We start from the raw sequence: 12575 nt of genomic DNA, 5'->3' as shown, positions 1-12575 counted from the left end.
TCTGGGAAGGAAGGGGAAGTAGCTGTGTCAGGGGCAGGGCAATACATATATTTGTCGTTTATATATATATTAAAAAGTGTGTGTGTATATAGCCTGTGTACATATATACACAACCTATATATATGAACACACACATATATAGAACGCATATGTATATTTATGTATAAAAATACTTTTCACTGAAATGATGCATCCTAAAATGTTACTGCAGCAATTTCCTCATTTATACAGGAAAAAATGCTGAGTGGGTGGATGGCGAACTGCAGTACTTCTTATTAAACATGCCCTGACTGCTTAACTTAATGTTTAAAGATTAGGGTGTGGTTTTTTTTCCTGTTTTAGAAATGGCCTTACACATATTGCTATAGAGACAGGAACCTGTACTGCTTACAGCATTTTGACAGCAGGAGGGGTTGGCTACAAACCTAGTTTCTCACTAATTTATGCTTTACAATTTATGATTATTCCTTGTTTGTTGAGCAGTCAGCCCAATTTAAAAGAATTAAATGTATTTGATAGCAACTCCACTCCATTTATGAGTCTGTGTGCATCTTAATGTCTATGGTGCAATTGCTTCCAAAAGATGCTGTAACTTAGATTTGGTGTCTGAGGGCTTTTTTCCCCTCCAGTTATTAAAAAAAAAAAATAAATAAAAAAAAAAATTCTTAGCGACAACATAGCAGATAGTAAGTCAAAGTACATGTGTAATTCTTAGAACTGTGTTCAGCTATTTTAAAGCTTCTATCTTAATATATTTAAAAATTAATTTGAAAGTGTTTCTTTGTAAGATAGATCTTTGAGGTTTCTAGAAAACTGGTAGTTTCAATAAAAATATTGCCAGGTGCATATTGCCAATTTTTTTCTGTATGTCAATATTTGGGCAATGTTACTGTGTTGCTGTGAGGGGACTGCAAACAGAATTGCACTGGTTTCCTTTGGATTCCTCTTTAGGCAGAGATTTGCTTTTCTTTCGTATGAATTTTGGTATGAGTATTTTCATTATATGTGTTCAAAGGAATTGTATTAACTAAATGACTTGTATATAGGGCAGTACTGTCAACACCATTTTTAATTATTCTCTTACAGTAATTGGAACAGCTGTAGTTTAATAGATTGAAGAGCCAGAGGTAAGGGCATGAAGGTATGAAGAGCATCCATGAGAAGGGGAAAGAACTGAATAAGGAAGCCAATTAAATGATCACACTGTCATTTTTTTAGGGATCCTGAAAAGATATGTTATGCATCCGTATTTGCTCCTATTTAGTTTCTAGATTTATGCCTTTACAGCCATATTTAAAATGCTGAAATTATTTGATATTGAAATGATTATTGCATTTGAGCTCCATGGCTTTGAATATTTTTCTGGATTTTAGGGTTTCTCTTTTTTCTTCTCTATCAAAATGGTCTTGTGTAGTAGTATGCATCAGCTCAGCGGGATGGTAATTCTAAGATAAGCAGAAGATCAGAAGTAGTTCTTCCAGTGTGAAACTGAGTTTTTTGCCTTCAGCTTGGAGTGAGCTTTGCTAGAGCTAATATCATAAAATGGGTTTAATATAGCAACATATATCTGTTTTAAAATGGAAACGTGGCTTTGTATCCATTTTAAAGCATAGGTGTTGGGGAAAAGAATCTCAAAAGTCTGAAGATGTTCACTGGTCTTACCACCACCATTTTAACCTCTTTCTCTGTGTTGCTGAGTCAGGTATCTTATATGAACAAACACTTTATCAATAGGAGATAATCTAATGTTAGCAAAGGTATCTGTGACATGGATATTTAGACCTTTCTGTTTACATTTCTAGATGAAAATGGGAGATGTAAATCACACTATCACTGGAACTTTGAACATTTTTCTTTCTGTAAAGCTAAAAAAAAAGCCTGGGGTTCTGGAAGTGGAGAAGACTTTGCAGGTCACACTAGAAAGGGTTTGCAAGACTTGAGAAAGTTTCCATATAGCTTAACCCTATTTCCACCTAGTGCTTTTGGTTCCTTTGATACTTAGTAGAGGAATGAAAGAGAGAGGTAAGCAGCTTGTTGGAGTGTGACAGCAAATCTTTTAACCACAGCAAATCACTTGAATGACCAAATATTTTTTGGTTTTGATTTAACAGTTTAAGGACTGCAAAAGAAGTTAAACTCATTCTGTGCAAACTGATGGAAATCCAGCGGCGTGTCAAGGAGTTAACGTTTACTCTGCTTAGTTTTTCTGCAAAAATTCAGGTGGCATTCCAAGGCTAAGAATAAATATTTTCAGACTAGTATAGTTTTACATTGCCACTGGGTTCTGATACATCTTTCTGCCTGTGATTCCTGCTTTGAACAGCTGTGATGCGAAGTCTTACGGGAAATGCAGAGATGGTTTCAAAACTTTGGTGGAAGTATACATGCCATCATATATATATGCTGACTAGAAATGTAAGCATACTGGGCTGTGTACCATTGGCCTTCAATACCAGTTAATTTGGGGATGAGTGGCAAAGCAATGTATTATGAGAACAGAAAATGTAGTGTATTCAGTGGGTGCAGTGCACTCCAGGAGATCCAACTATTTATCCCATATTTTTAAATGTATAACTAAACTGTTATTTTGAAGTCTTAATTAAAATAACAGAACAATATACTGGGTTTTCTGTTGTCTTAGGAATAGTTTATATAAAGTGTAGAATGCATTTAGATAGTCTTTTCCCTGGTAAAACACAATCAATTTGTGATGTCAGGAAGAAAATGGTATTTGATGTATTTTCTTTTTCCTTACGTGCAGATAGGTGATTCATTTCTCACGTGGCGTTTCTTTTGCAAGTGAAAAGTGTTTGCCTATTTTTAGAGTACCTGGCTCTGCTACTTCCCTCAGTTCTGCATTTTGTACATTGGCCGTTTGATCAAGTTGCATGTGCCGGACAGTAGGACGAGATTAAGTTGGGCAGTGCTTGGGACTCATGCTTTAAAAAAACATTTACTGTTACTGTTCATTCTGTAATGGTTTTAATTAGGTTGCTTGTAAATTAAATGGAAAAATAAATGGTCACAGAAGCACCCAAAGGAGAAGTAGGTATTTGAGGACTAGGGTGAATGATCTTGTTGGGGTCAGAAGTGAAAAGTAACTGATGTCTGGGTGTGTGTTGATTGTTTTAAATACCAGTCAGTGCTTGGAATGACTGTGTGGCTTGAGGTGGCTTGTATTTTACTGGTCAGAAGGGTATTCAAGAATTACTTTTTGAAAAGTGACCCACTGATTGTCCTTAGCCTTTTATTTTTTATGTTAGTAATGCTGCTGTTAGTAAAGAAAATGGTTATCAGCTCTTTGGGGTTGGCAGAGCAGGGATATAGAGAATTGCAGTACCAGTTGGTTGTACTGACCGTGCACTCAACATGAGGAAGGGAGTAACAGCATTTGCTTGTTATTTTTTTAAGACAGTTTCCGTATGATGGCAAATGCAAAAGCACAATTGAGTGTATGAATTCAAAATTGTGATAGTTTTCTTTGTGGTTATAATAGCTGCTATCTAACATCTCTTTCAACTTCTCTGCACCGAAGGCCTAAAAGTTAAGGCATGATCTTGTAGTCTGGTGTTATGTTTATGTATGAGGCTGTTGCACGCAGTATTTACAGTGCGTGCAGACAAGCATGGCTGTTGGCATGTAAATGCATGAGTTCTTTTAATAAAAGTAAGGCTTCTTTATGCTAAAACTGCATACTTGCTTTCTGCAGGGCTAGTGTTTCTTAATAGCATATAAACGCTGTTGTCCTACACAGCAAATGTCTGTTCAGCATTCAGGTATCAGTTTTTGTGAAATTTGTTGCCCGTGTTAATGCTGCTCATGTGTAATTTAAAACTTAGTCAAAGTGGGAAAGAGCTCCTCACTTGTTTGTCAGATAGGTGCATCAGGTTTTGAATTAGTCCTTGGCTCTGATCATCCTGGGTTATTTTAGTTCCTTGCCTGTGGTTATGGTAACAGCTTCAAATGCCCAAAACTATTTTGGGCAAACATTTTCAATAATAGTGATCACAAGCAGCAGTTATTCCCCAGTGTTTTCATCCCCAAAATAAACTTAACAATGTAGGTTTCACCATTATGAAAAACCTATCAGTGTTACTAAATGTTACTAAAACGTTTAAATTTATAGAAATTCTGTTCCTGGTTCTGTTCTTTATTGCTGAGTAGAGTGTCAGGGTGTTGGCTTTTTTTGTGATAAGATTAAGCTGTCCTGATGAACAGAAAAATTGTCATGCAGTACAAAGACTTCTGAATTCTCTAGATTAAGCATCTTAAGTGTTGATTTGGTCTACTGTGGCAGTACATTAAAAGTCTTTTTTTAAAAATTTCCTAAGGGAGTCAATATAGTTGAAGCTCTACCTTCTTTTCTGTAGGAACCTGCTGTGCTTATGCACAATATGCTTTTAAATTCTCCTTTCCCTTTTTAATAGCTTGCCTTCTATGCTCCCCACTGTCATCAGCCCCAGGAGGTCACCAAGCAGAGCACAGAGTTGCAGAGTGGTCCCTGACGGACACCTGCGTGACCGTCTGCTTCGTCAGTTCTTCAGGCAATTTGTGAGCTGCTGGGGGGGGCGTTGAGAATTAGATTGTTGATAGCGTCCCTACAAAGACTGCTATTAACAGCGTGCTACTCTCTGCTTCTCTACTGCAGAAGACAGAGTGATATTTGTGTTCCCATAGCATGTTGTAAAATGCATGAGATTTTGCTCATCCTCCCTGGAAATGAGAATAGGAAAATGAGAGCATCCTGAACCAGAAGCTATTAGAAGAGCATGCAGAAACCTGCAGTGATTTGTGCTTTATTTTGTTTTCCTAGCTATGGATTAGAAGGACTGATTTTTGCAATGGGCTTTTTCCATAATGGCATTCTTGTATTGTTTGGTCAGAGCTTGCACAGGAAGAAAACAGGCTGCTGAATTTAGTCACTGATCTTTATTAGCCGTGGCCTAAGGCTATGCTGAGATTTATATCCCATTTGTATTGTTGCAGCTCAAAAGAAGAATGTTCAGAGGATGACAAGTGTATTCTGAGTAGGTATGTTGTTTCACTTTCATATGAAACCCATTTTTTTCTGCTTCCATTGGTCAGAAATGAGGTTAATAGGAAGAGAATATAGTACAGTGCTGCAGTGTCCCTGTTAAGGTAGAACAATAGCATCAGAAACAGTTCTTTAAAAATTAGCTGCTTTTATTAAATAAAGCTGCATTGTGCTGGTGTGCACAGTGCAGTCTCTCTTTTTTTTTTTTTTAAAACATATACTGCAGTCAGCGCTTCCCTAACGAGGTGGCACTATTGTTGAGTTAGAAGGATAGAATCATCATATTGCTTTAGGGGACAGCAGGATTTAAAAGGAGATGCCTTGCAGCCCTGTTTTACAGATTGGAAGCATCGGTTTAAGGGCATTGGCAGAATCATTTCCTCGTTCTTAGCAGCAGCCACTGCTGTGTCAGTAGTGTGTGGAATGGAAGTCCTAGTTGGTAGTCTGTTATGGAAACGCTGTTTACTGTTATTGTAGTACCGTGGTGACAACATGCCATTGAAATGGAAAACGAGCTCTCCTGCTATCTGGAAATTCCCAGTTCCTGTGCTTAAAACATCCAGGTCATCGCCACTTTCTCCAGCATACATGTAAGTGAGAGAAATGAGGATAATAAGGTGGGATTGCTTTTGTGAGACTACCCTGTGGCAAAATACCCTGTTATATATGAAATGACATTGGCACTCAGAATTTTACCTTGTTTTCTATGTAGACCCCCCAGATTTTATCCTGGATGTTTCATGATGGATGTTGTGTCGAGTCTTTCCCTCTTTGTTGAAATGTAGAGAAATTGTGCAGAATAAGCCATGTTCGTATTAATACTGTATATGTTCTTTTGAAAAGTTCGTGTTACTGTTAATTTGTAGAGATGATCTTGAATTGACAAATTAAGCTTTGAGACAGGTTTTCTTTTTAATGTATATGCTAACATTTCCACCCCCTGACTATTACACTTTGAAATTAAATATGAAATCACCTGCTGTATTGTACTGCACTTCTGTTCGTGTAACTTCTCATATAAGAAATCATCCTGCTTTGGTCTTGGTTTATTCTTAAGTCTTAGCCTTAACACAGATTGAATGTCTTTTTACAAAGTTACAGTAAGAGCTTAAAACATAAATATAAATTGTTCATATCTGAATACTTATACAGTTACGCAATTTGTCCATGTGAAGTAGCTTCACATAAAAGAGTATTTTAATACACATGGAAATAACATGCCTTTGTCTTGCCAAATCTTGATGGAGCTTTTGTTCACCTTTTGTTGCTGTGAGTTCTGTGTTAGCATATACAGGTGGCTTTTTTCCTTCTGTGAAATAAAACTGAGCATAGGGTACTGAATTGCTTCTGCCTTTATTTAAGGAAGCAGCTCCTTCAAAATGAGTAAGAGTTGCTTTAAAATGCCCAAGTACCAATGTAGATGATTTCCCTATCTGAAAATTACTCTAAAGACTATTACTTTACAGTAGTATTCCAGCCTAATACCTACAATATTAGTACTTTTAAGCTTGTATTGTTTTCTTGCAGATAGGTTTTTGCTTTGGCTACTGTAGGGAGGATATGCTGTAACAAATAGGTATTTACAGGTCCTCTAAACATCGTATTTTTTGGTTGTTGCTGAAATTGCCTTGAGAAGCAGTGGAGCTGAAACAATACAACACTGTATGCATGGTCACTATTGTTCTCAGTCAGAAAGGCTGGGGTTTAAGGAGCTAACCTGGCTGTGTAGAACCAATGCTGTGCATGTTCCAATTTAAGGTTAATTTTCATGGAAGTGGTTCATCTTTTTCACTCACTCGATGCATCAAATGTGCTTAAGGTTACCAGAAGATAAGCTATTTCCAATAAATTGCTACTTATTCTGAGTTTTTAAAAAACATGACTAAATACAAAGATGAAAAAAAAGAGTTGTGAGGCTTTTGAACCTATTTCAGGGAAACTGTCCTTAGCGTTCTATGTTATGCTTTTGTTTTTTAAACTGTAGTACTTACTAAATGCAAGAAAAATCAGAAGCAGTCTAGTCTGATCTATCAGCTGCTGAAACTGAGCATTTCTCTTGTATGTTGCTTTTAAATTGCTAATCTAGCTCTGTGTATGCTCTGGCTTTTATGATGGAGATCATGTAGGTGATTATCTCACTGTGTTGAATGTATGTGAACAGGTTTAGTGATCATGCTTAACTATGTGATGCTAACCTTATCTAGAGCATGAGAAATATGTGATCAGCAGCCTTAATCATCTTTTTATGAGTCAGTGTGTCCCGGTGTTTATGGAGATGTTTCTTCACTGGCACACAGTCCTGACATTAGCAGGACTCTTAAATGTAAGGTTAAATTATTCATATACTTTATAATAAAAAATGAGAAACATGACAAAATGGCACCTATTTGATTAGGCAGTGTATATTAACTGATAAAACCAACCTTGTAATTTAGGTTGACCAATAAAATAAGTGATGGTATTCCTTATCTTCATTGCAGAGATTACAGTAAATTTGCTGATGTGTTACAATCTGATATTTTTCACATTCATATTTATAAGTTTTCTTTCATAAGTAGTACTCTGCACAGTGGCAAAAAGCTTATGTTTTGAGTAAAAGATTCAGTAATAAGTGGCATGTGAAATGGAACATATATTGATGTAAAATAAATGACCATAAAACTTTGATTCACAGATGAACACTTCTGTAGCTGTTATTTTGAATCTAGACTATACAAGGGTGTAATTGAGCTTTTAATCCCTTTAATACTTGACATATTAATCTTACAAAATAGGTTTGTAGTATAATTTGTAATGTAGAGAGGTCTTAAAGGTGAATGGGGTTTTTTGTACTTGAAATTCCAGTTTTTCAGGTAAAGTTGACCTTAACTTTAAAAGCTTCATCCTGCTTATGATTCAGAAGCAACTTATCCAGAGATTAAACTGATTGTCAGGACACACAGATTTTATTAATAGGGTTTTTTTTGTCTGTCTACCCAATACCTGAAGTCTGCTTTGTTTCCTTGTATTAGAATGCCGAGACTGGTGATTACGAGCATGTTTGCTTCTTGAATGAAGCGGGCATCAACATACGAAGTACCACTGTAAAACAATTTACTGCAGGCTGCTCAGCTGGGGCGGTTTAGTCCTTGAAAAGTTTGTGGCAGTTCCCAAGGTCCAAGGGAATGAGTATAAAGAGCTTGTCCCAGAGCATTCTCTGCTGTGAGAAACTTGTGGCTGGTTAAAATAGGAAGTAAAGGACTGGCTGAACTTGAGCTGATGACTTTGTAGGTGAGGGTGTGGTTCTGTTACAGCTGGTTTTGCTGGGTGTGGTACCACTTTCCTGTCAATGGGAACGAGCAGCAGTGAATTGCTGCCTCTTAGCTAGTGGTTTTGTTTACCACCAGTTATTTTTTAGGGATATTTTCAGGATATCCCATCTGCAAGAGGTAATTTTTCATGTTACACGGAAGGTGAAGGGTCCCTCTGAAGGGGAGTGCAGACATCCTCTGGCTTCTGGTGGAACTGGTCGGTGGAGAGGTTCAGTGACATTGCACAGGGAAAATTAGATAGTGTTAGAATTGGAGCACTGATGTGTGATCAATATATGTAGGTGTAACACAGCCTGGCTTAGTGCAGGAGTTAGGAATGTGCAAGTATGTGTGCATGCACATGCCTTTGTCAAGCTGCTTTTACATTTTCTTTCATGAAAACTTATGGTGTTGGGTTTAGAATATGAATTCCTTTTGTCAAAATGAGTATGAAAGCTGTTACAGCAAGTTTATGCTCCACTAGTGAAATCATATCAATATTTGCGATTATGTTGACTGTGGGGACAGACCTGGGTGATTTAATACATTATGTGGGCAGGTGAGCAGTTTCAGCAAGTGCATCAGAGGAGAGGACAAAATGAATAATACTGCCTTGGAAAAGTGGTATTCTTTGGCATCGTAGCTATTGATGGCCACATGATAAAAACAAAAAAAAACCCCAGTGACTAACATAAGCAGAAGAATTGAAGCACTGCTTCAGAGAGAGTGAGGAACAGTTCAGAATTTGGTTGTACAGAACAGCTTTGAAGTGTAAAGGAATATACATCTCAATGATTGTTCATGGGTCACATCTCATACATTAAGAACTAAGAGGAGAATTCTTTCTTATTCACACTAGCAACGTCATTCATATTTTTTCCAAAGTTGTGCATGTCTTCCGTTAACATGAACAGATGAAATGTTTGTGGAAACTCTGGAGATTGAAGTACTATGGTGGACATCTACAAAGTATTCAATAATGGAAAAATACTATTTTCAAAAATACTATGATAAAGGATTATTCTATAAGCCTATGTCATGTGAGAGTGAGTTAGCTGTTTCTGTAAAGCTAAATGTGCAATTAAATGTGTTTAGTCTCCAACATGTCATGGTTAAAAAGAACAAAATTTAAAAAATTCTTAATGCAGAATAATCTGCTTGTAAAGTTAGTGCCTTCTATCCTTTTACATGGAATAGTGTGTTGATACTTTAAATGAAACTATCCTTTTCATGTGTGTTCATAAATAACTAAGGAGAAATAAACGAATGTGATATTCCAAATGTATTGCTATCAAAGGGTTTGCAACACACTCTGTATATCCTGACTCGTGTAGTTGTGAAATTTTTCTGATGAGAAATGCTTTGTGGTAATGGAAATGGAGAAGAGTAGAATAAATTCTTAATACTCTGGAGTAATCAGCATTAGTTTTAGCTGCTTATATAGGCTATATAGTTAATGCTTTTGTGTCTTATTTAAGATCTCTGATTTGCTCTACAATGAGCTCTTTGAATTTATGCTATACAGCGATATATACTTAAATGAGAAAAGGTGTGTATGCTTAATTCATCACACCATCTGTATTAGTTCTCTTTTGTGAGACCACCCTGTATGTGTCTACTGTCTCTATTGGCCATTTCTAGTTAATAAAGACTTTTGTTGGGCTCTTGAGCGTTTGACAGACTGCAGGGTATTCACACCAAAACAGACTTGCCTGTCTTTGGCAACATTTCCATTTTAATTACTTCCTAGATATTTCCAGTTTCAACATGTTGAAAATTAACGTGCAGGTCACCCCCAAAGTAATCTGACCATCCATGCAAACAGATGAATTGAGTGGGTGGGGAATAGAAGGGGTTTATGTATTATAAATAGAAGACTGCTTTTAATCCCTGCAATTTTGTATGTGGAGTTCTCACTTGGTGTTGTTGATTTTACTTTTGCTTTTAAAATAATAGGCACTTCAGTAGCTTGTTCTGTTTAAATTGTGACATTTCATTGCAGTAATAAACTGGCAAAAACGAGGAAAAAAATCGAAACCTGGCTGTCATGAAGTTTCTCAGTGCTAGTGTTTTTTCTAGGCAACCCTTTATAGGTGATGCTGTGGTTTACAGGTCCTCAAAATTACATTCTCCTCCTTATGTAGCATGATATTGCAGTATTGACATTATGCTGTGACATGCTAAAGCATCTTTATTGAATTGTCTTGAATATGTTACTCAGCCTATTCTGTCAGAATGTCAGTTCTGCCAGTTTGTCATTTTTGCCATTATTTCCTTGTTATTGTGGAAAATTCTTGTTGTGCAATCACTTTCTACCCACTGGCTTTTTCTAGTGTTATGCAGTATTTTCTGTTGAAGCTTGGATGGGGATACCTATGGATTTTCATAAAGTACTTGGTGAATATTGGTGTTTTAAAATAATAGTCACTTGTTCTAAATGGTAATAGTGGGAATTGTAGTGTAATAATGTGTAGCTATAACATTAAAGTAGAAGCACACATCTATATTATTGCTGTAATATTTTGTCCAGCAGTGACTGATATTGTTGCAATATCTAAGTTGCAAAAATGTATTTTTTTTCATGGGATGGACAAATCACCCACACCTGTGACCTGACATGTTTAGATTTAAACTCTTTATTATGTAGGGGAAAAATTATTTGAAGTAATTAATGCCCCCCTACATTCTCCCCCAGGAAACTGTAATAAAGGAATGCTAAAACAACTGTGAGAAGTGACAAAGCAAGAGGAATGGTAGAACAAGACCTAGGCAGCAGAAAGAGCAGGAGTTAATTACCAAACCCTAAAGTCAGAATCTCGTTTCCTTCCTTTGCTGGCTTTTAAGCTATCAAAATTATTCTGTATGCTACTTGGGGGGGGGGGGCCTAAATCTGTTAAGAGGAATACAGCGCAATATATATTCTATGACCAAATCTTGAACGTGCAGGTGTCACCTGAGACATATATAGATTTTTGTCTTTAAAGAACCATTCTGCAAATTTAACAGTTTCTATATGTATGAAAAGTAACTTTAAAGACAGATGAGGTAAAACTGTAATCTGCTGGTGCGTGCAAAATATTTTTAAGTGCTCAGTAATGCATAGGAAGTACTAAGCTGCCTAGCAAAAATTATGACTTGCCTTTTGAAAAGACCAAATATGAAGGTTAGGGAATAGGATGTACAGTGCCAGTCCAGCCTAAACTGTGAAACCTCTGAGTGACTGTTGTATTTTACCTTTTTTCTCGTCAAGGAAATAAAGTAGTTCTGGTTCTGTAGAAGGAATACAAATCATGTGTATTTGCTTTGCTTTTTCTGTTTTTAATAGTAGAAATCCATAGATGAACAACAACTTTGGCAAAAAGTCATCAGAGAACTGTTTCTAATTTAGCATCATTAAACAATCTGAGTCTGCAAATTTAAGCTACAAATGGCTCGATGAATGTAAACCCTTTGTCAAATAGATAAATGTGGATGTGATACTAAGGCTCCCAGAGAGACTAAATACTGTTAGGAACAAAAGCTTTATAGCAATGACTGAGCCAAATATTGCTTTGTTTCTGTGAAAAACAAATTTGAATTAACCAGCGGGCTGTAATTAAGCTGCAAACAGCTTGAGACCTCTGATAGTTTAGTTGTTTAAGAAAGAAATTTTGAGGAGAATGTTTTCTCTGTGTGTATCCTTGGGAAACCGTACCGAAACAGTTGATGGTGTTGTTCGGTCCCCTTCTGCTGGCTTTGTGGGACCTAATTTCGTGCTGGCTTTGCTCATAGTTTCGCCTTGCTAGGAAGTGGTACAAAAAGGTTCAAGTGATGCTGGGAATATCCTCACATCTGTGTTGTCCTTCGTTCCACACAGGTCCACTGGCCTTTGGAACAGTGATTGTGTGTTCAATCATTTGAGTGTTTCTAGTAGTAGTCATCATTCTGTTGACATCGTGGGCTTGCCTGGGCAGAAACTTTTTGTCAAGATGGTGATTGTGTGTTGAAGTCCAATGAGACATGACCAGATTTAAAAAAAAAAAACCCAAACATTAAAGGCTTAACGTTTATGCACTAGTCTCCAGAACTTTGCTTCTCAAGTAGCTTAAGCAGCTTACCTTGAGCCTGTCCATGGTTGAACAATGTTCAGTGTCCCTGTCCTTTGAGTCAGTTTGTGCGTGTTGTTCACCTCGTGGCCTTGCTACCTTTGGTGATTGTGCTTGCAGAGGTGCTCAGGCTACATTGCTTCAGGACTTATTTCCCCTTTAGTC

General features: G+C 36.9%; 1 protein-coding gene across 13 annotated transcripts in view; it reads left to right on the top strand.

Moving 5' to 3' along the window:
- KLHL13 (kelch like family member 13) overlaps positions 1 to 12575 on the top strand; it is an 88035-nt gene that overhangs the window by 40721 nt on the left and 34739 nt on the right. The window contains exons 2-3 of one of the 13 annotated variants that reach the window (XM_026848255.1): positions 4987 to 5031; positions 5513 to 5625. The exons of 10 other annotated variants lie outside the window; for them this stretch is intronic. In XM_026848255.1, the coding sequence (XP_026704056.1) occupies positions 5528 to 5625 (98 nt within the window). In that variant the 5' untranslated portion in view covers positions 4987 to 5031; positions 5513 to 5527. Of the gene's footprint in view, positions 1 to 4936; positions 5032 to 5280; positions 5626 to 12575 lie in introns of those variants that run through there. 2 more of the 13 variants (XM_026848265.1, XM_026848254.1) reach the window with 2 other exon arrangements.

This window comes from Athene cunicularia (assembly GCF_003259725.1).
Source record: "Athene cunicularia isolate RWA chromosome 4 unlocalized genomic scaffold, athCun1 chr4_part3, whole genome shotgun sequence".
In the NCBI taxonomy this organism is placed as follows: Eukaryota; Metazoa; Chordata; class Aves; order Strigiformes; family Strigidae; genus Athene; species Athene cunicularia.
Note: the sequence above shows the minus strand (reverse complement) of the source record. Positions and strands in the feature narration are given on the sequence as shown.